This window comes from Columba livia, chromosome 10 (assembly GCF_036013475.1).
Source record: "Columba livia isolate bColLiv1 breed racing homer chromosome 10, bColLiv1.pat.W.v2, whole genome shotgun sequence".
In the NCBI taxonomy this organism is placed as follows: domain Eukaryota; kingdom Metazoa; phylum Chordata; class Aves; order Columbiformes; family Columbidae; genus Columba; species Columba livia.
The window spans coordinates 3,172,972-3,196,996 of NC_088611.1; the positions used below are offsets into that span (position 1 = coordinate 3,172,972).

A 24,025-nucleotide genomic window follows, 5' to 3' on the forward strand; every position below is an offset into this window, starting at 1 on the left:
AAACAGTTCTTAGGAAAATAATCCTTTCTTATAGAAAGAGGGCAGTGTGTTCCTCTTATATGGCCAAAGATTTAGTTTTTTTTAATTGCTTTATGGAAATATAAGTCAGTGGCCCTCTAAGAGGCACAGATCATGCACTTTTGAGTGCGACTGGAACAAAACAGTATCTTGCTGATGACTGGTATACAACTGGTATACAACACGTGCTCCCTCCAAAGCGTGTCCTGCAAGGAAGAGGCTGGTGTGGCATAAATACATTCAGAACAACTGACCCTGCAGAGCTTTTGGCTTTTCAAAGCCTCTTGTAGCTCTAAGATAAGCGTCATGAGACAAAGGAAATCTCTGGAAACAGCATGTAGTCATTATTTGACAAAGATCCAATTGCTGTGTCGCACATCTGTTTATTTCTGTAGAGTCCAAGCTAGATGTAACATACTGTCTCAAGTACAACCGTGAAAAGGGAAGGAAGTTTCATCATTTAGTCCTACTATATATGAAGTAATTTTATTAAGTCATCAGAAAGTTATTAATTCTGCCCTGCTAAGTGGTAAACAAGGCTGCTGAAAGAAAATCTGGGCTGCTTGAGTCCTGCTCCTGTTGTAACCTTCAGTTTGTCTGTTGGAAAGCAGAAGTACAGCCTGCGATATGGCAGCAGCTGGGGTTATGTCCAGACGGATCTCCCACGGCTCTGTCCTTGCTTTCCATCCCTTTTCACTTGATCCTTTTTTCTCACCACCACCTTTAGTTTCATGCAAGTTATACACAGCAACTTCATTTAGATAAATTTTGCACTGCAGACACTTGCAATTTGTGCAACTGTGTGCAAGTCAGTGTGTTGGATGTGAAGTGTTACTAGAAAATGTTGCTGCTAGATTAGAAAACAACAACTTTTAATTGGGAATGCTGAGTGATCCCGGTTTGGCAGCAGGATCCGTGCTGAAACTTGTGAAGGGAAAATCCAGCCTCCATAAGGCTTCCATATGATATTAATATTATAGCCTTTGCCTCTATTCCATGGGATTTTCTGTAAAGAAGTACCACTTCCATAATAAGCAAAATCTGTCATATGCCTCTGCTACTCATAAAGTAGTATCATAGGTATAATTAATTTAGATAGATAACTCCTTCGGGATTGACCTCATTAAAGTTGTTTGAAGTAGTGATGGGGCTCTAAGCCAGTGATTTTGAGATGATTGTATCTCAATAGGGTTGGGTAGTGTAAACTAAGCACTTTCCACATCCAGGAGGTGCGGCATCTTGTGAAAATAGGCCACTAATGCTGCAAGTATAAATTTAGCCCAAGTTTTTATCTCATGCCTTACATATAAATTAGTTATGGCCAAATTAAGTCAGTAGGAGACCTCTAATCTTTAACAGCTGTATTAACTTCAACATTTTGTCAACATTATTTTAATTGTAAATTCTTTTAAGTCTGACGGATTTGTGGTATCTAGCGCTGAAGTTGCAGAAATTTTCTAGGTGGTTTATGGAAATACTAAAACATTAGACTTGTTTTAGCTTGGTTAGGGACAAGCGAGACTATTCAGGATGTTGACAAGGGAATGTCTGATGGTGTTAGAAGGGATTCCCTGCAGTTTTTTCACCCTGGTCACTGGCCTGTCTCCTCCTGCCCGAGGTTGTTGGTACCCGGGAGCAGCAGCAGCTCTGCCTCATCATAAGAAAAGGACATTGAGGTGCTGGAGCGAGTTGAGAGAAGGGAACGGAGCTGGTGAGGGGCTGGAGCACAAGTGTGATGGGAGCGGCTGAGGGACCTGGGGGTTCAGCTGGAGAACAGGAGCTGAGGGGAGACCTTCTGATCTCTGAACTGCCTGAAAGGAGCTTGGAGCCAGGGGGGTCGGGCTCTGCTCCCCAGGAACAAGCGCCAGGAGCAGAGGAAACGGCCTCAAGTTGCGCCAGGGGAGGTTGAGGTTGGATGTGGGGAACAATTTCTTCCCCAAAGGGTTGTGGGGCATTGGAACAGGCTGCCCAGGGCAGTGCTGGAGTCACCAGCCCTGGAGGGGTTTAAAAGGCGTTTAGAGGAGGTTGTTAGGGACATGGTTTAGTGCTAGAGCTGGGTTAGGTTATGGTTGGACTCAATGATTCTGGGAGTCTCTTCCAACTGAAATGATTCTCTGATTCTATGGCCCGGGCTGGGCACGGGGCTCCAGGGCCAGAGCTGGTCCAGCGCACCCTGAGTCCCAGCACAGAGCTCCAGCACACGGTGAGTTCACACCTCACCAAAGATAGGCCCTGTTCGATGAGGGCTGTTGTGGATCTATTGCGAGCCATATCCCAGCAGCATGGTTGCTCTTGAGAGGCGGAGTGTCTTCACAAAACCAGAGATGTAGGCCGATCTCTAGTTGGGGAACTGGCCTGTTTGGGCTTTGCTACCAAATGGTCGCAGTGAATTGCAGGTGTTTGACTCTCCTAGGACAGCTGGTGCGTTAGAGGAGTCCAGATGATACGCTTCAGTCAGGAAATGAAGCCCCGAGAGCTTTAAGGATCTGAACTCAATTTCAGCAAATTACTGTTTCAAAGTTGGCTTTGTGACCTCCTGTTCTGTACGTCCTTAGAGCCACCACATTTCTCCAGGCAGAGCAATATCTCACTTGTAGCTTTCATTGCTGTTCTTTGTTAAGGAGTGCAGATACGGGGAATGCCTGATTTGGGTTACTAGCTTTTAATAAGCAATCTCAATCTGAAATATCTATCATCATCTAGGTGATCCTGCTCTGCCAGGGGGATTGAATTAGATTATCTTTTGAGGTCCCTTCCAATCCCTGACATTCTGTGATTCTGTGAAATATAAAAACTGTTTGATGTCACAACTGACTTTAAAAAATATATATATATGTATATGTGATTTCGAGTTACTAATTGAAATACCCTTTTGGTACTACTTTATTCCCACAAGTGCGGGCTGTAGACAAAACCACAGAAGAGGCAGTGAACGTTCTTTATGCTTCTTATGCTTCTTTATGCTTCTGGTTTATAGTTCATTTTGTTGTCCTGGAAGCGTGCTTTACCCTTCCAGTCCCTTTCTAGTTTGCATCCATAGGGAGAATTACTGCAGTGGGAGCTGGACTTTGTCTCTTCCAGGGGTAAATCCAAGTTCAACCGTCCTCCAGGGGATGACATTCCTGGGTCTTCCCAAACCTGGGGCAATGACGGTCATGCTGTTGAATGCAGAGAGCTGTCGTCTCAGTTACTGAGCTCTTTTCTTCCTTCTCATTTCAACTTGAAGGAGGTTTGTTAAAACAACCTCAAGTTTGTTTCATTAGCATCTGAAAATACAAACAGAGCCCACAGAACACCCCTGACAACCTGCTCGCTGAGGCCGTGGCAGCTTTCAGCAGGTGCAGCGGCGAGCGAGGCTGCTGTTGAGCGTCACCCACCTCTGTGGTGTTTGCCTGGGGACACATGGGGTGGCAGTGACCCTTCTTGGAGCTGCACTTGGCTCCACCAGCCCCTCTGGAGGTAAGAGATGGCAGCTACCTAAGAGTTTATTGGCAGGCCTTCGAAGGGTTAAATGTTTTCTATGTGGCAGTGAAGGACATGGAAAGCTGCCAAGCATTTAAATTTGATATTTGAAAAACAGCTGGAGTTTAACTGCTCTTAGCAAGCAATTCAGTGCAGGAAGGGGGAGACTGTAATAATAACGTTTCACCCTGCCATTCATAACGTTGTCATTAAGTTTGGGTCAGCGTTTTCCACCCAGCCTCCCACACTCAGCCAGAGCCGAGGTGCAGAGCCCAGGTCTCCACAGCAGTGTGGCTGGGGACACACATTGGGAGCAGGGTCCCCTCTAGTGCTCCCAGAGCTCAAAACCAGCACAGTTTTATAGGTGGTGAGATCACTGTTTGGAAGTGAGACCATTGACAGGAACTGACTTATTCCAGTTTTAAAATGGGTTTTGGATGGCTTTTAAAAGTTGTCCTCTGATCTCAGAGACTCATCTAGTGCCCCCAGATTCATTCCAGTCCTCCCAGCTTCTCCCACACCATTGATATGGTTTATTTCTGTGATGACACGGCACTGCTGCTGCCTTGTGCCAGACACCCAGGGCTGCAGACCACCCATTTGGGTGGGCAGATGAAGCCTGGGGGACAGTGTATTTATCCTCCCCGGAGTTGTCACCTTGCAGTGGGAGAGCATCGCTAGAGCAGGGCTGTGGTCTCTTACACAAGAGTAAGTGGTGGTTTGCTCATCCCAGCTCTCCGTGCGCAGGTGTTAACCCTCCCATGACAAAGAAAGGGTTCCGAGGGTGGGTTTTTGATTTGGCTCTGGATTGGATCAACTGTTGAAATAGCAGACGCCACATTAAGCAATATGACACTTGTATTGTAGCAAGACTTAATGCTGATTAAGCTATAAGAGATTTAAATGGCTCCAGGATGTGCTGTAGTAACTGAGTCTCACCTCAGGTGTCTCTAATATTGTGCAGGAAAGAAATCCATGACAGTGCATTTCCTTGTTCTCCAATGTCGCAATACACCCATCCTTAAGGTCACAGCTTCACAAAGCTTTTTATTTAATGGTTTGCGAAAAAATCAAGAAGTCTTGAGCTGAGTACATTAGTAGGGTGGTGCCCCGGCATTAATCACTGACACGTATCTGCAGTGAGATGCTTTGTCACGGGGCAGGTGTTTGGATCATAAGAGGACAGGTTAAAGAAAAAGCCAACAAACAGACAAACAAACAAACAAAACAACAAGCAGCCCCAAACAACACAAAAAAACCAACAACAACCACAACCAAAACCCACAAAAACTAACCAACACCCAAACCTACTAAAAAACAGGCAGTTGTGCACATTTACTACCAAAGCTTCAGGGTAGCTGCATGTCTTCCATTAACGTTTCAGAGCTATTGGGAGCATTATCTGTACGTTAGGTTACACAGCTGGTGTGCTCGGTTCCGCACTTTCTGCAGGAGAATAAATGTGCTGCGAGGTGCACGTATTCCACCTCCTCTTCCCTGTCATCTCTGATTTGTGTTGCCTGCAGGATATTTGTTGTGAAGTTCAAGCTGTCTGTGCTTGGGAACACCGGGCCTGTCTCACGTGAATTAGAGCTCTTCAGAGCTTGCCTCCTAGTAGAAACAAGAAAAATAAAAAGAATAAAAAGACTGCAGCTTCTGCTAGGAAAGAGAAATTGGGTCAGATTTGCTCAGCGGCTCCAAATGCATTAAGTGGGCATATAGCTGGCCCCAGTGTAGGAAACCTCATAAGGGGTGAGGTGAGGAACTTTTTTGGTAAGTTCTTTTAGGATGAGTTGCAGAGCAGCCCGAGGTGCTGACACGGGAGCTCCCGTGTTGCGCTGCTGAGCTGTGCTGGGGGGCAATGGGTGCAAACTGGAACACAGGAGGTTCCGCTTAAAGATGAGAAGAAACTTGTTGGGGGTGAGGGTGTCAGAGCCTGGCCCAGGCTGCCCAGGGGGTTGTGGAGTCTCCTTCTGTGCAGACATTCCAACCCGCCTGGACACCTTCCTGTGTAACCTCATCTGGGTGTTCCTGCTCCATGGGGGGATTGCACTGGATGAGCTTTCCAAGGCCCTTCCAGTCCCTGACATTCTGGGATTCCGCGCTGGCATCGCAGCGTCACTGCGGTTTCTGCGAGAGCGCTGGGGACAAGTGCTGTGCTGCTGGCCCTGGGGCTTCTCTCCTGCTCTTGGCTGCAATTGCCACTGCTGTTCTTTTTTGCAGGGGGGAGGTTTTTCTTTGTTTGGGTTTTTTCTCCCCTGTTCCCAGAGTGAAATAATATTTCAGAGAGGCACCTGGGAAGGGAGACTGGCTGGCCTATGAGTCATCTCTCTCTTGGGGTTTTTTTGGCTCAGTGATTTTTTTTCTGTATGAAATGCAATTAAAGCTTGACTTATTTATGAAAACACACAAACAAAACACTGTTTCTTCTGCTTCTAAGTGACCACAGTATTCTGCCTCCCCCCTTCCTTCCCTATTTGTGTCTACTTCTGTCTGCAGTCACACCAAGGCTTAGAAAGTTGGGCAGTTTTTCATCAGATAGACCATGGCATGGCATGACTCGTAACAAAACAGTGGAGAAGAGTCTAAACTACAGTTTTTTGTAATATCTGCTTTATTTTTTTCTCCAACGGGCTTGTGTGATCACGACACCAAAAAAACTCGCTATAAATTTTGGAAAATACGGTCTGCCTGATGCGGACAGTGACCTTCCCTGCTGGTTGTGTGGTCTGTCTTTTGCAATATTTCTTTTGTGTTTGTGTTGTAAAACACTTCTGAGAGCGCTCTAATTTTTCTGTTGCCTATAACAACTGTTTTCTTAGTAATTTCCCGTGCAGTGTTTGGAGAAGAGGGCACAGGTGCTGATACAATTAAAAAACCCCAAAGCTTTGTATCAAAAGAATAGTCCATTTCTGTTGTGTAGGAGTGGAGAGGGATGTCTGTGACTCCTGGACGGAACTGAAGTGTAAAAGCCGTGATAGTTATATTTGAGTAACTCGGTGACTGTCGAATGTCAGTGGGAATAGTTGAATGCTGAACAACTGTCATAAACATACATTTGGGGTGGTAGTTCTTATATGTTGTCGAGGGTTTAGATTGCGGGGTGACAATCAAACCCTGGCAGATGTATTGTTAACCCCCTCTCTCCCCCCCACTTCCCCTTTTTGCCCCTCCCTCTCCCCCCTTCCACTCAGCACAGGCGATCGGGAGGGAAAGAAGGACAGAGAGAAGAGAGTTGGAAACATTAAAAATGTTTTACTAATGCTACTGATAAAATAGAGAAAATAATACAAAATATACAAAACCAATCTTGAAAGTCTCAGCAACTGCAGAGCCGGCACCCGAAGGCCTGGACCGGACTCTGCAGCCAACCGGAGCTGGATTCAGTCTGTCACTGGCCTCAGTTCACAGGGATGACTAGCAAGGTCCTCTCCTAATGTCGGCCATAAGGAAAAGGGATGAGATCCTTGTGATCTCGCACTTTTATATGAAGTATTCACGTGAATGGGATGTTATACACAGTTGGTCGGTTTCTTGGTCACTTGTTTCTCGTCGCCCCTCTCGTGAGATGTCCATCCGTGCTTATCAATAAGTTTGCATTCCATTGCTAGGTTTACCAAAACATGTGTCTGGTTCTCCAGGAAAATGCAGTTAACATGAAGGCTTTAGCTGACAGGCAAAATTCACCAAAAGAGAAACTTGATTTTAACAAAACCAGGACATATGCTTATATATGTATAGAAATCAGCTATAGGTGGAGCTGTGCCTGGCCCTCAGCCTCCACCAGACGTGTTTGCACGTTCAGGTCACAGTGTGTTCCTGGGCAGGAGGGGTGGGAGGTGTCTGTGTGTAGGAACGTTCTCAAGGTTGAGAAGCGGAGGAGTTTTGTCGGGCAGATGATCTCTCAACGGGACTTTGTGGCCATCAATTCTGCGCACAGTGGTAATGATGTTTTGAAGTGCTGTATGATTAGCTTGGAGCGGAGGTGTGATTTGTATTTTTTGTGTGTAGCTGAGAGCCTAACGCTTGTGTTCCAGCTCCCCCTCGCCCTTGTGCTCAGGGCAAGAGGGAAGGAAGAAACCAGTTATATGAGAGCATGGCACCCCAGTTAACCTTGCAGCTTGCAGGCACACACATTTATTTGACAAGAAAATGCTAAGAGCAAACTGAATGTACAGCTTACTAAACAGCCAATAAATCTAGGTTATATCTTCCTTGCCCAGTCAGGGAACAAGGGAGCTATTTTTAAATCTGCCCTTCCTGTACACGCATTGAAATAGAATGATTTTTCTTGTGCTAGACAGAGCACGACAATACTTTTGCATTGAATAATGGGCTCTTACTGTTGCTCTGAGTTAAACGGGCAAGACTGGACAGAAACCGTTCTTTCTCAACAAAGACTGGCTCCAGTGATTTCTCCAGGCATTGACCTCTGCAAAGATTAAATCACCCAGGGAGGAGGAGGAGCAAAGCAACCCCTGAATGGTGGGGAGAGAAGCTGCCAAAAAGCTTTGTGGGAGGTCTTCCATTGCATTCCACTTGCTTGGGAATGGGGGGGAAATTACAGATAAGATCTCCTAATTTGTATGAAACACGGTTTGATGTAAGAGCCTTTTGCAGTCCTAACAGTTGGGATTATTCAGCTGGAGGCTCTTTCTGCCGAAGGCAAGAGGTCTTCATTGCGGTTGTTAAGAGGTTTGGATGTGAATTCACGTCGGCCTGTAGCCTTCAGCTCCCTGTGCCACACCGTTCCCTGTGGCCCGGGGTTTGTGCGAAGGTGGAGCCTACACTTGCTCAGGTGTGGAATATGGGATGTGACAGGTTTTCATGGGCATGGTTGTACTGTAGTGTCTTGTTTCAGCAATGAATGCCTATTTTAGCTTTCACTCTGCTGGGAAGTAGTGTTCTTCATTGCTAAAAATAAGCTGGCAAGTTTATATAGTCTAATCTCTACCTGATGTGTGAGGGAGCTATAATTTAAATTGTCGGTCTTAACAGTTGCAGGTGATTCTGTGTTTGTGTTTGGCACATGCCAGATCCGAGTCCTGGCGTATGTTCCTGCCACAATCATTTCCTTTATCTCTCACCTCTCTGTAGGTGCCTGTTAATACCTGTTGTATTGCTCCCGCGCACTCGCAGGAGGAGCGAGACCACCTCTTACTCATTGCTGACGTTCTTGTTTCTAACCAGAAAGGGAGAACACAGCAGAATCTGAGTTTGTATACCAGAGGATTAAGCTTTCTTGGCTAGGCTGCTGGATAGATGAAAACAGAAATAACATAGCATAACCTAAGCAGCCGAATTGATGGGATGCCTCTTTCATGAGCTCGTGTTTGCTTTGAGCCGATTTAAAACTGTTTGGAAAACCATCCTGTCACTTCACATGTATGGCTGCTGAAATATCTGGATACTATTTTTATAGGGAACTGTATTGCCTGTCTCTGATGGTATTTACACTGATGTTTTCGAACGTATTTTTTACTTTGTTTTAGTTAAGTATTCGAAGGTGTGGACAGAAGGAAAATAATGTTGGAAAAAATAGAGCTAAGTACAGTGAACCATTCACGTATCTGGATAAGTGCTAGCTTGATTTAAGTGTCTGTGAATATTCACAAAATATCTGAAGATCATTGTACAGCACTATATTGATTTTTACTTCTTATCTATCCCAAAACAATGGTGACTTTTTGGTTAAAATTTTTTTAAGGTAATACATAAGTCTTGGGGCCGAGAGGAGCGAACATTTGATAAGTCAACCACAGTTGCTATTTCTTTCTACCGGGGATCCTGGATTTACTTTGAGCTTTAACTCAGTGTCTCTCTCCAGAAGGATTCATTACAACACGTGGCCAAATTATTGCACTGGGCATAAAGAAAAGATCTCTTGAAAAGCAGCAACAAATACATGTCCAAATAAGAACACCTGAAGTCATCTGAATCTGTCTTTCTCTTGTGAAAAGGCCCTTCATGTTTAAGCGTTAACAGATTTAGGCATTGACTTCTGATCTGGAAAACTACTGTTTGGTGCTTACAGCCAGTGACACAACACAGGTGTGAGTGCTGCTTTCCCTGCGTCGCAGTTTAACCCCGCTGGCAAAATAACCACGACAGCCGCTCGCTGCATCCACTACCCCCAAATAGGGGAGAGAATCGAAAGGGAAGGGAGAAACGCGTGGATTGAGATATACACAGTTTAATGAAATAACAAATATTAATATACCACTACTGATAAAATATACATAAAATGGAAATAAAATATAAAGTAAAGGAGCACCTGGTCCTGAACAGCCGATCCCAGAGGGAAAAGAGAGACGGAGACAGAAAGGCCCAGAGGTTGTGCGAAAGAGCAGGATGGCAAAAGGTCAAACTGAAGAACATCCCGAACAGAACTCCTCTAGAGCGGAGCAGACACCAGAACAGGTCTCAGTCTCTGTCTCCGTTCCCTTTAGCTGGAAGATGCTGACTCTCCTTAATTCTGAAGCCTGACACTAACAGCATGGAATGTTCCCATTGATCGGTCTGGGTGTCAGTCAAGGTCTGTGTCCCCCTGCCCAGCTGCCTCACACCTGCAGCCAGAGGCCTCAAAAAGACTTTGGCTCCCAGACAGCAACAACTAAAAAACCCATTAACTCTGTCCTGGGGTGTTATCTTCTTGTTCTCAAACTAAATCCAAATATCAACTGTGCTAGCTACGCAAAGGAAAGGTTTGTAACTGTGTGAAGAAAACTACTTCACTTTCAGTCAAACCAGCACACTCTGCTCACTCATTAACTTTTCTCTGAGTCAATGATGAGAATATGTAAGAGAAGCAAATACCAAAATCTAATTATTGTGTAAATGATTTGGATTTCGGTAATTTCATTTTGGAGGGAGAGGAAGAATGTCTGTTTGAATAGAATCTAATTGATTAGGAAAGATAAAATTTTGAAATTTAATTGTAGCTGACCATTTCACCATCCTTTTTGAATTTATTTGATTTTCCAGGTCAATCAGAACGTGGAAATCCAAAGGGCCCGTCTGCGAGATGATATTAAGGAATATAAATTCCGAGAAGCACGTTTGCTGCAGGACTACACTGAGCTCGAAGAGGAAAACATCTGTCTCCAGAAACAAGTGTCTGTGCTGAAGCAAAATCAGGCAAGTATTTCCAAAGAATGAGCACTGCTTGGGTAGCACCAGTTAATTCCTGTGGTACAGCACGGTTCTGTCGCATTTGAACACCCAACCGCTCCTTGTCTGTGTTTGTTCTACTTTTGAGACCATAAGCTCTTATCTTTTAGTACCAAGAGCTGTCACAAAGTGTTTAAGGTCTTGCTGACTCTGCTTATACACAGCCATAAGACTTCATTGCTTCTATACTGACCTCCTAGTCCTTCCATTGCCTTCTCTCTCTTCGATGGAAGTGACGTCTCTACCAGTCTGATTTGTTACTTGGTTTAGTCTTTTTGCTACACTAGGCTTTCATTGTCTCTTTGCAATACTCTCCATCCATCCTTCCATCCTCGTCTACTGTATCTGTAACTGGGTGTATTTCTGAGCAGATGTTTTTATTGCTATATAGCGCTTAGGTTCTCTCTCCAGTTCTGTACTGTTCTCTTCTAGCCGCTTTCGTTAAACGCGGACAACTGTTCTAGTTGCTCTGTATTAGGATTTGCTTCACATTTCCTTCAGCGGTCTGAATTAAAAGCTGCCCTACCGAGCGAGGTATTTGGGATACTGAATGTATTTCATTTATCTCCCGGTGAAAATCCATGTTGGTGTTTATCACTTTGGCCTCACCGCTGTGCCCAAAGGGGGTTCCATGCTTGGCCCCTTCTCACCTCGATGCATTTGGTCTGGTGGTGCTGTTTTGAGTGCCCTGACGCCGTGCGGTGGGGATGAAGATGCCGTTGTGTCCGGGTGCAGGCTGGGAGAGACAGTGCTCTGGTAAAATCCAGCCTCCGCCATTGTTTAATTTCATTTTTTACCTCTTTTTTTTGCCTCATTCATTGTATTTAGAGGAGCAAGTGAAAGTTCCCAGCTCCGAGTTCACATTCTAAAATAAGAATATTGAAGAATGCTGGCATTCTGGGCCGAGCCAAGTTTAACCTCAGATGCTATCTAGGAGTTATTGACTACTGTGGTTGTGTTCTGGAACCTTCCAAAATAGACTGTAATCTTAAATATTTTTGCTCAGCGGACATATATAGAACCAAGAGCTAATTCCTTTCATGGCCATGGGTTATTTCATTTTCTACCTTGTCCTAATCCTACTTGATTAACTTTATTAAGCTTTAATTATCACACTGACATAACTAGAAGAAAACATCATGTTTTCCCAGGCTTAACTTGCAGAACTGAATTAACATGATTGGATCCTTGTTTTTAAGTCAGGTGTGGTTCAGCACTACCAGGCTGGTGTATGTTGGCATCTAAAACTCCTTCAGCAGTTGGCAAAAATCAATAGGATTGTATATCGTGTGGTATTTTTTCCTTCCTTTGTTTCAAGGCGAGGAAAAGAATTTTGCAGGTAAAAACTTAAAACATGCCATCAAATTTCATGTAGCAGCACTATGAGTCTGAAGTGTAGAGCCCGAATTGTAGTCCTCTCAAGATACATTGAAATAATAAACCATTTTATTTTTAATGTATAAAAGCAGAGCTTGATTGCTCGGTGCATCCCAACAGTTTTAAGGTCAGTGTCCTGTTGTAGCAGCTTTGCGACGCCGGGTTTTGGAAGTTCGAGCTTGAGTTTGTGGGAAGGTTGGCCAAGAAATTTGTTAATCAAACAGAGAAAGCGTTTGCATAATGTGCTGGGAAAGCCTGTTTAGCGGCGCCTCTGTATCACATGCTGTATCTCCCACCTGTCTTCATTAAGCTGGAATAGCTGCTTAAAAACTGTATTCCATGGTGTCTGTGAAGGTGAATGATGTAAGTAGTGTTTACAGTCATAGTGCCAAAACTAGACTCCAGATCTGAAAAGATTATTCTAGTCTCACCATATTTAATGAAATAATACATTCAAAAGTAAAATCACTTGATGTCTTGTGGGCAGATGTTTTCATTAGGGGTTTTTTTTCCCCCTCCAGGTGGAGTTTGAAGGCCTGAAACATGAAATCAAAAGGCTCGAAGAGGAAACGGAATTTCTCAACAGCCAGCTGGAAGATGCCATTCGGCTGAAGGAGATCTCGGAACGGCAGCTGGAGGAGGCCTTAGAGACCCTGAAGACAGAGCGGGAGCAGAAGAACAACCTTCGTAAGGAGCTCTCTCACTACATGAACATCAACGACTCCATGTACAACAGCCACCTGAACATCTCCCTGGATGGACTGAAGTTCAGTGATGAAGCCACGGAGCCCAATAATGATGAGATCATGAATGGATTGGAACAAAACTGCCTCAGCAAGCTCAGCAATGGCAAGAATAGTACATCAACGCCCAAGAAAAACGAAAGCTTCCCTCCAGCCCCCAGTCTGGTTTCAGATCTTTTGAGTGAATTAAACATTTCTGAAATCCAGAAGCTGAAACAACAGCTTGTACAGGTAAATGGGTTTCCTAAACAACTCGGTATTTCCAAATAGCTGCTAGAGTCGTTTTGTACCATAATTTCAATCTGTTTGATATCTCACATGGCCACCATACGGTATGAACTGTATTTGTAAAGGCTCTGATTGATGTAGAAGTTGAGGATGTTAAATGTTTGTCGGTGCAAATCCATAGCGCTTGTTTTTAATGCAAAGAAGCTGGCAGTCACGTAAGCTGTTGGGAGGAGGGTTGTACTGCATCTAAGCAGCACATGCTCTGTCCACTCATTATGTCACTAGCGAGAAAGCTAGTATTTTGTTCCAAAATTGACAGTTACTCCAGTGGTCTTCATGGAAAGGACTTTTGTACCCCATAATAAGTTTCTTTAATTGGCTCAAAGAACTTGAAGTTTTAATCAGTACCAAGCACTTCTGTGTTATATTTGTGCTATTTGGAGGATGGAGAGGTTGAAACAAGGTTGATATTTGTGTTGCCTAGAAATGTTTTCTAGTTATTTTGTCAAGCCTTTTTAAAGTGTTCTATAAGAAAAAGCCTTTGTGGAAAAAAAAAGGTGGATGTTCTCAAAATGAGCACATAGAGAGGCGAAACTTCAAAAGTTTAAGTACTTCTGAGTCTTTGACGAAGCTCTGAGCTTCTACCATAGACTAGCTGCATGTTTTCTAATATTTACTTAATAATTTGCAAGATAACAGTAAAATTTAGCTTATCTTCAGCTGAAAGGTTGTTTTCACAATGGGACCATCAGCTATGGAAGAAAAGTGTAAAAATGTGCATTCTGAAGTGGAAATGAGAAAGAATTGGCAAGGTACGGCAGCTTCAGAATAAATTAAGCAGCCTTTTCCATAATGTGCACGTGATCAGATTTCTGTAACCACATGGACCTCGGCTAAGTTGCTGTCTCTTAGAATAAAAACATGTAGGTGATACAGTTCCCTTTACACACATGTCTGTGTTCATGCATTTCAGATGGAAAGAGAAAAGGTGAACTTGTTAACAACGCTGCAGGAATCTCAGAAGCAGCTGGAAAATACCCGGGGGGCCCTTTCAGAGCAGCATGAGAAAGTCGGCAGGCTCACAGAAAACCTGAACGCGATGAAGAAGCTCCAGGTCAGCAAGGAACGTCAGTCTGCCCTTGACAATGAGAAGGACCGAGACAGCCATGAAGATGGAGACTATTATGAAGTTGACATCAATGGGCCAGAGATCCTGGAGTGCAAGTACAAAGTGGCTGTGGCAGAGATTACTGACCTAAAAGAAGAGCTTAAAAGTCTTAAGGCCAAATACAAAGAGTGTGAGTCTAAGTATGAGGAAGAGAAGAACAGATACGAGACTGAGAGCCAAGCTCTCACTGAAAAGATCACCTCGCTCGAAAAATCCAGTCGGCATGATAGAGAACAGGTGGCCAGGCTGGAGAAGGAGCTGAAGAAAGTCAGCGATGTTGCTGGAGAAACGCAGGGCAGCCTCAGTGTGGCCCAAGATGAACTGGTCACCTTCAGTGAAGAACTGGCCAATTTGTACCACCATGTCTGCATGTGCAACAATGAAACTCCAAACAGAGTGATGCTGGATTACTACAAGGAAGGTAAAGGTGGGCGCAGTAGTCCAGAGACCAAGGGAAGAAGGTCGCCCATCCTTCTTTCTAAAGGGCTGTTAACTATAGAGCTAGGAAAGGCAGAGAATGGGAGTGGTGACAGCAGCCCGTCTCCAGTGTCATCTCTGCCGTCTCCTGTGTCGGATCCTCGGAAAGAACCAATGAACATTTACAACTTGATCGCGATAATCCGGGATCAGATCAAACACCTGCAAGCTGCCGTGGACAGAACAACTGAGTTGTCCAGGCAGCGTGTTGCCACTCAGGAGCTTGGGCCAGTGGTGGACAAAGACAAGGAGGCTCTCATGGAGGAAATCCTGAAGCTGAAGTCCTTGCTGAGCACCAAGAGAGAACAGATAGCGACGCTGAGAACTGTGCTGAAGGCCAACAAACAGGTAACCAGGTCTTACGGATAGGGAGGTTCCAGAGTTGGGGAATTAGGTCACAAAGATAAGAGAATTTATCACGCCGCTGTACTTTCAACTCAAAGAGGCTTTTGTTGCTGCTGTGTGTTTGGTCCGCTGCACGCTGGGGCTTTCACTGCCTTCTGCTGGTCACACACTCGTGAGACTTTTTATTATAGCTGCAGTCTACTGCTGTCTGGATTATATCAGATCGTATTTAATCTAAGACACCTAAAATGAAGAAGTAAATCTTATTTTCTGCTTGAAAGAATTCCAGTAGTTACCCTTAAAAGAGTTCTTAAGCTTGGGTACCCTCTCAAATTTCAAAATAAAAGGAAGCCTTTCAAGATGAGGATGTGATAGAAGAACATGGTCAAAATAATAGGGGTGAGAGGTAAAATTAGTCTTTGGGGATTGGGCTGTGCTATTTGATACATACTAGCCATGCAGGAGATGGAAATAACAGCCATTAGGACACCATGTGACATGCTTCATTGTTTCCTTTAAAGTAATGTGAGTTGCAGTTGCAGAAAAGGTATTGTGTTGTTTAAGAAGTATATACATACTTTCAGCTTTTTTTTGCATATTTATTTTAGTAAAGGTGCCCCAAAATGTAAGATAGGTAAAGTGCTCTAAGGGTTAGAGAACTGTGCAAGTGATTGATGAATGCGTTTAAGTATAGAGATAATAAATAGACTTTATATACGTACCACAAAGAACAGTTTAATTTCTTTTAGTAGTTGGAGATGAGTGTCACTAAATGTATATTCTGTAACTCCCTAGATGCTGCTGCAGAGTTAATGGGAGTAGGAGACCCATATGTCTGCTCTGTTTCCAGTGTTAAACCATGAAATTTTATTTAATTTGTACAAGAAAAGTTGACTAGAAGTTTAACATTCCAGTGCAAAGGAAATGTTTGATTATGTGAACAGTGATTAAAAATGTTTTAGCCAGGCACTTGGTGAACAGTTTCATTAACTGGTACGTTTCTGTTCTTCTTGGTAACCAACAGACTGCGGAGGTAGCCCTTGCCAACTTAAAAAGCAAGTATGAAAACGAGAAAGCTATGGTTACAGAGACAATGATGAAGCTGCGAAATGAGTTGAAGGCTTTGAAAGAAGATGCTGCGACCTTCTCTTCCCTGAGGGCGATGTTTGCTACAAGGTAAAGAACGTATGAACTCGGCAAAATGGCGTTCCTTGCTTGTTTGGGGAAGAGCTGAGCATCTGCCCACCTCCCCATGCAGAGTTGTGGGGTGGGCTCTCCTTGCTTACAGTGTCTGTCTGTGACATATTCCTATTGCCGAGGAAAATGCCAGGGATATAGAATGTTGCTACAAACTAAGAAGTTGTGGCAGTATGTATTTCATTTGGGTGCAAAATTACCCCTGGTTCTTGAAGCCACTACCTTTGAGAAGAAATTACATTTAACAATGCAAAATGAGTGTTTGTTCCACAATGGAGATGGGACTCTGCTTGACCTGTAATGATCCAGAAAAAAGTAAAGATGCTGCGAACATCTTACTGTCAGATTGTCCATCTTGCAGTTGAATGTTGAGGCAACAGCATCATGTTACAGAATCTAGATCTGCTTCACAGCTCAGGAACGTTCAGTTGGCTCCTGTGCAGAGATGGTCCTGGAAAACGGGAAAAGAAAAAGCTTGATTTCAAAGTTGACAGCCTCAGTTTAGTGGGATTCACAGGGACATCCCTGGCAATGTGCATTTGCTTGCGTATTCCATGCATTGCCTAAAGAAGACGGAGAAGGGAGACTGTAAAGGATGCTGTTCGCTGTAAGCTGGACTCTCCTTTTCAGCTGGTTCAAGGGGATGGGAGAGTCTGTATGTGCTGTTTCGCTCCCTGCTTCTCTCTGGACACTTAAAAATCAACCAAAAAAACCCAAACCAACCAACCACAGAATCACACAGAATCCCAGAATGTCAGGGGTTGGAAGGGCCCTGGAAAACTCATCCAGTGCAATCCCCCCATGGAGCAGGAACACCCAGATGAGGTTACACAGGAAGGTGTCCAGGCGGGTTGGAATGTCTGCACAGAAGGAGACTCCACAACCCCCCTGGGCAGCCTGGGCCAGGCTCTGCCACCCTCACCAGGAACAAGTTTCTTCTCATCTTTAGATGGAACCTCCTGTGTTCCAGTTTGCACCCATTACCCCTTGTCCTGTCCCTGGTTGTCACCAGAAGAGCCTGGCTCCATCCTCCTGACACTCCCCCTTTCCATATTGATCCCCAGGAATGAGTCCCCCCTCAGTCTCCTCTTGTCCAGCTCCAGAGCCCCAGCTCCCTCAGCCTTTCCTCACACGGGAGATGCTCCACTCCCTTCAGCATCTTTGTTGCCCTATACCAACAACAACAACAAAGGTTTTCTTTCTGTTACCTGCTAACATGTACAGTACTAAGGAATCCCAAGGGTGTTTATGAGGATGCCTGAGGCTTTTCTGCATGTTTTTTGTGGGGCTGGTTCTGCAGTGGTTCTCGTGTTCCTTGAGTAACCTTACACTTCCTGACGATTCAGCCTTTCTCAGCAGGATCTGTGCACGTGGGTAAGCGTGGAAAGGAGAAGTGGACACCAAGGAATGCTAAAAGTTGCATTGTGGCAGCTCATTATTCTAGAGGAAGAAACGGCCTGTACAGGCTGGATTTGTCCTACTTTCTTTCCTCTCTGTCTTCCCCTTTTCTGGACTGTAATTAATATGCAGGAATTGCAATCTCTGTTTCACTTGTAGGTCAGCTTGAAGCTGAGAGGAAAAAGAAAAAGCAAACTATTAGCTTTCAGTTGTTTTTCCTAGATGCGGATAGCTAGCTAATTACATGTAGCTGCATGTTTTCCCTATATGTTAATTTTCCTGCCTTGTTGTGAGAGTGACTCTGAACTGGTTTGGAGAGGAGGAATTGTCAGAGAAATGCCAGAAGGGTAATTCTCTCTGCCTTTCTCTAAGTGTATTATCTAAAGGTCAATCTTGTCCTCTTACCAGGAAGACAATGATGAAGATTCTATGGCATGGGGGAAACTGGAGGCAGAATAAAAGGTTTTTTGAAAGGAACAGACTTAAAGGCTCTACCCTGGAGCTCTGGCGGGAGCTGTGGGTGACTGGAGGCAGGAGTGAGCTCTGCTCGCGGATGCACAATCCTCAGTTCTGAATATGTGCTTTACTTAGTAACGCTAATGAAAAAAATCAGGGACCAAGAGCAAAGGGGGATGCCAAAAGCTGAGGATGGAGTGAGTGGAGATATGGTCTGCTGAGCCTTTGCCCTGTGAGCACTTGCATTCCTGATCCTTGCATGGCAGAGAAGCAGCTGGGCCTTGGCCTTTGCTTGTGGCCTGAGATGGGGCAGCTGCACAGAGCAGGAGGAATTGCTTCTGTTTCCAGTGTGCCCTGGGCTTCAGGTGCCACAATAGCTATCTAGACCTATTAGTGCAGGTAGTGTCCAGTCCCACCTTGCCTTCCTGATCTCTGGCCAGAGAGAATCACAGAATCCTAGAATGTCAGGGGTTGGCAGGGCCCTGGAAAGCTCATCCAGTGCAATCCCCCATGGAGCAGGAATACCCAGATGAGGTTACACAGGAAGGTGTCCAGGCGGGTTGGAATGTCTGCACAGAAGGAGACTCCACAACCCCCTGGGCAGCCTGGGCCAGGCTCTGCCACCCTCACCAGGAACAGGTTTCTTCTCAGAGGTTTGCTGGCTTGCTGGTTGGTGAGTGCATTCCATGGCAGCGCTTGCTTCATCTCCATTTCAGGTACAGTAGGTTTTGAAGGGGTGTTCCTAGGTGCTTTGGTGAAGATAACCTCAAAAACCGCTTTGAAGTCCAATTTTTCAGGTGTGTTTCAAATATTAGGAGTATGTAACCACCCCATTTGTCTTCCCCGTTGCAAACAACCTGCTAATGGAGCATCTCTTAGCAGCCTGCAGTAAGTCACGGTCCTTCTCTGGCCGAGAGGTTTCTATCAGCAGAGTCTGATGGCAGGTGATGGGGCCTTTACCACAGCGATTGTTTCAGTGCTGTGCTCGCGGGTGGGTGAAGCAGACTGCTGCACACAGGGCTGTATTTTCCACAGGAAACTGCCCGTCTCGGAGGACACAAGAGATCTGTAACAATACGTGAGAGTCAAAGGCTGGGCATGAATATAGTAACTGACCTAATTTCCTTTTTAAAGTAGGTTAATCCCACTAATTTGACAATACTACCAGCTATTTTTAATAGGTAATGAAAATACAATAAGACCTGAGCCTAGAGACAAAGCAAGGCTTGCAAAACACAGATGAACAGCTTCCAGGGACTGCTGCGGCCCTGAGTGCCTAAAATTAAACTGTCGTACAAAGGAATAAATCAAGATATGCGTAACATACTATGGATGTACATGCAATAGCTGTCCTGTTGAAGTCCAGATTTTCTTAATCAACACACATCCCTGCTATATATGCAAACAGACTGCAGCCACTGGAAGCCAGATTTAAATCTGTCCTGTAGAGCTGAAAATTGAATTTATCTGCTTAATTAGACTGTAATAACTATTTATGTATCACTGCATTACAGTCAGACATTTTGTAGTAAAATCTCTCTTGGCCGGAAAAAAAGAAGATGCAATCACTTCTCCATTTCAAATGCAAAGAGAAGTTGAACATCACCTTTGTTTTACTTTGTCGAGTAGGTTTGTGCTTGGTAACAGGCAGCTTGGGGGCTGCAAAACATCAGTAACCAGGCCCTGACAATGATGCAGCAAATGTGCATTAGGATGTAGCCTTCAGCTTTATTACAAGATGGCAATTGGTACTTCTTTCTCTTTATGGATGCCATCTGGCTCCTGCACTTTACCTGCTATCTGGAGCAGCTGTTGGAAAGAATGTTTCACAAAATAGTCTTTCTCAAAATCCATCACACCAAAGGCGCTACTGCGGTTATGAGTTAATGTACTTAGCAATTTAAAACAGAATAGCTGGTATTCACATGGTTGAACACTGTAAAGAAAGCAGTCACTTTCACAGCAGAGTTGCAATGTTGAACTAGAATAATATCTGAGGTGGGCACGTTGTGTATTTTAAAGAATAAATCCTTGCAAAGTGGCAAAAGAGAATATGGCTTCAAAGAAACCACTCATCTTAGAATTTTTACCTTACACAGAATCACACAGAATCACAGAATCGACTGGGTTGGAAAAGACCTCAGAGATCATCGAGTCCAACCCTTGGTCCAACTCTAGTCCGTTTACTAGATCATGGCACTAAGTGCCATGTCCAATCTCAGTTTAAAAACCTCCAGGGACGGCGAGTCCAGCACCTCCCTGGGCAGCCATTCCAATGCCTGACCACTCTCTATTTCTTTCTAATGTCCAGCCTAAATTTCCCCTGGCAGAGTTTAAGCCCATGGCCCCTTGTCCTATTGCTGATGCCTGGGAGAAGAGACCAATCCCCACCTGGCTAGAACTGCCCTTCAGGTAGTTCTAGAGAGTGATGAGGTCACCTCTAAGCTGCCTCTTCTCTAGGTGGTATAAATTAGTAACTAGCTTGTTTTCAAATGAAATCTACAATGGAAATACTTTACAGAATACTTTAGAATGCAGTATTTGCTCTCAGAGTTTGATCTGAGTTTTACTGCATCTCTATAACAAAAAAGTATAAAGAGCCCATATTTGCAGTTAACTCATTTCACTCAGGTCTTTGTTCGAGTACATATGAATCAAGTGTCTTATTGATTTTAACGTGACCAACACCTTATGTCAACAGCACCAAGGAAGAAAAAAGCAGTGAGTGAAAACAGGGATTCCCAGGCTAGAGGTGGATACCGCTGGTGGCGTTCAGGTCGCTTCAAACGGTGCTGGGGGAGCTGCTGCTCTTTGGTCCCGACAAAAACTATTTAACCTCCCGAAATATTTGGTGGTAGGCTTGATTTCTGTTTAACTCTCATTTAGTCAGTTAAGAAAATGGAAGGATATTTTTTTAATACAGAACAATAGAAATCCCTACTGAAGTGTGAGGAGGGGCGGTTAGTAGCAAATTTGAGGTAAATGATTTCATCTTACCCTAAAACATTGTCAGAAGAAAGGCTGATTCCTTTGTTTGCTAGACAAAGAGTGTCTCCCTAGTGTTTGAGGGAACCTGAAGGAAATATGTCCTGTTTGCTAATGATGCTGGGTGGGAGTGAAGCGCAGTTTCCTTGTCTTGTAGGTCAAGATATATTTCCAGGTTGCCTCTAAGCAATTTGTCATTCAAACTGCAAGCACGTTAGAGCTCGGATTTCTTAAGATCGACTATGGAGAAAAAAACATACTGTATCAAAACAGATGAGAAAAATCTAGGTTGGTATTTAAGCGTGAGGCTTGTCTAGCTTTTCAGTAAGGAAGGAAGGAGTAAGAAGACTGTAGGTTTCTTCTGGTGGGTTGGAGGACACCTCTGAGTCTGCACTTTCCAGAATACGCTCCAAGTGTGAAGCACAGGTGTGCAGATTCATCAGCTGCCAATTGAGGCTTAAAGTCCTTCAAGGATGGTTAGATGAAGAGGAGGAGGCCAGCATGGCCATCGCTTCACGGCCAGGGAAAGGATACGCTGAGAAAAGCTTGTTGTGGATCGGACAAGGAGAGAGCTTAAACACAATTTTACATTTTAAAAAGAAAAAGGTGGTTTTATTGCGCTAGTCTTTTCCTTGTGTTTTATTTGCTTGAATTTGGGTAGGCATTCTTCCAAACATTCTGCTAAGTGTAGCAAAGGGTATGTTACCATACGCAATGAGAGTACAAAGTGGGTTTTCACCTTTCTCTTCCCCGTGCCATTTTTCTGTCCTTGGATACATCCTGTAAGTTTCTTGTCTGTGCCGTTGGTGAGAGGCGCCACGAGCGCTCCCGGGAGGACACCCCGACCTCCTCTCTCTGCCCGTCCCTCCCGTGGGACCGGCCGCATCCCAGCGCTCAACTACGAAACCAAACTGGTATATGAAGTTGCGTTTGTCCTGATAAACCCTGACAGGCTTAAACTGGCTCAGAGAAGTGTCTTTGGATACATCTTCACTCCTCTGATGAAAGACACACATTTCACAACTTTGCTGCTGCTTGTGTATTTTTGGTTTCTTTTCCAGAGCCTGAGAACAAGCAAGAATGGTAAGAGAACAGCCGTTTCTTGTCCATCTAAAATAAAGATAGAATGGTAATTAAGAAATCTAGCAGTAGTGGATGTCTTTGAAAAACCAAGAACAAATGGGGACAGCCATTATTTATCTAGGCCCAAGTTCCAGTGCTTCATAAACTAAATAAAAGTAGAGACAAACTCCATAACAAGTCAGCAAGGGGACAAGTGGCCAGTGTTAGAACATACTGGAAAGACTGACAGCATGTCACATAAGATAAAAATTACAAGATAGTACTTGTGATAAACAAACCCATGAATGCACACAAGAAATTAGCAGCTAGCTGTTGCTCATTAGTGGAGAAAAGGTGTTTCAAATGAATACGTATGTCCATTCAGAATCACAAAAGCTCGGTCAGTTTTCCAAATATCCAAAGCATTTGGGAAACTATTCTTGTGTCCCTGGACATCAAAGTCCTGCAGAATACAAAGGAGTTTAAATTCATGCAGAGAACAGTGCACAGAACCTTTCCAGGTTGAGAATTACAGCTCAAGGGTCTTCATACTGGTCTCTGCACAGTAGAAGTATTCAGCTTCTCTAAAAATATCCCATAGGATAAACGCTCGGAGGGGCCAGACACAGAAAATGTGACTTTGAAAATTTCCAGAATGGGATTCCCAGAGGGGAATAACAGCATTCGCCTCCTATTCCTGGGGCAAGATCTAGAGGTGACGAATGACATCTGGAAAGAAAAATGTCTGGGCTGCCAGCACCCACGTGAAAGCGAGGAGGCGCCCGGGCAGGACAAAGGCATTTGGCTGCTACAAAAAGACAGGAGTGATGTCTTGCACATAGTCACGTTTATAATAATGATGTGCCTGCTCTAGAATTTAAATGTGTCTGGCAATCAGAATATCTGCTACAAGTAATGCTGGGTATATAAAGACTCAGCCTTGGCGAAGGTGCCCGTTGCAGGTGGACCCTGAACATGGGGTGCAACAAGGAGTTCGTGCTCTTCTCCCAGTTATTTTTTGGAGTAGCTCTGTCCATTCCACTTGCCTGTGTGCTTTGTTTGAACTCCTGCTGCTAAGGAGTGTAAAACACAGGAGGTGTTTCTGTGTATAATAGTGCTGCTGTAGAAATACTCAGAGTAAAGACAATGCCAGATGTTGCTTGTCTGCCCTTTTGTTTCTAATCGGGAGTTACTGCAAAATACCTTGTATGAGGGACTAGTGCAGAGGCAGTTATTTGTATCCATAGTCTTTTAGACAGGCAAGTCTTGGTTTCATTTGGCAATTAGTACAAAGTGTCAGTGTTCACGATCTGTATTAAGAACAAAGTGTGTGCACAGCTCCGTGGGACAGATCCTGCACCGGCATTACCCCCTCAGCGCAGGCTGGGGAAACATCCTGCCCGTGTCATAGCTTGGAAATTAACAATCCTGTGCCACTACTTTAGAAGTAATTTCAACCTTTAACTATAAAAAAGAAAGGAGTTTTCTTTTAAATGCTAGGACAGAATTTGCTGTAAAAGTTTATGATGTCTCATTATTATTTAATAGCTTTTACTAATGGACATTGATTACACATGGCTGAAGATAAACATTCTGGAAAACTACAGCTTGTTATAAACTATTCTCAGTTCTTGGTGAAAATCACAATGGTTTATACAAATAAAGGTCAGAGCATTTATTCCATTCAGATCTGCAACTGAGGTGAGTTTTCAGTGCATGAGGTATTGAGGAAGGAATTACAAATGAGCAATTGACTAAGGTTTCCATAGATACTCCCTTGAAGTTGTTTATCTGTAATCCTAATTTGCCTAAATCTGGCTGTAAAGGTAGGGACGTGGTGGGGTCACCTGCGTCTGCCCCACAAGGCAGAGTTGGGGCCACCTTCTGAAAGGAGACTCGGGAGCTTCGTTACCGTCTCGTAATCTTCCTACATTCATCC

At 44.2% G+C, this 24,025-nt stretch overlaps 1 protein-coding gene across 3 annotated transcripts in view; it reads left to right on the forward strand.

The window, feature by feature from the left end:
- Window positions 1-24,025, forward strand: part of BICD2 (BICD cargo adaptor 2) — a 92,564-nt gene that overhangs the window by 57,832 nt on the left and 10,707 nt on the right. For all 3 annotated transcript variants that reach the window (XM_065074946.1, XM_065074947.1, XM_065074948.1), the window contains exons 3-6: window positions 10,465-10,617; window positions 12,549-13,001; window positions 13,972-14,991; window positions 16,013-16,164. In XM_065074946.1, coding sequence (XP_064931018.1) covers window positions 10,465-10,617; window positions 12,549-13,001; window positions 13,972-14,991; window positions 16,013-16,164 — 1,778 coding nt within the window. The remainder of the gene's footprint in view (window positions 1-10,464; window positions 10,618-12,548; window positions 13,002-13,971; window positions 14,992-16,012; window positions 16,165-24,025) is intronic.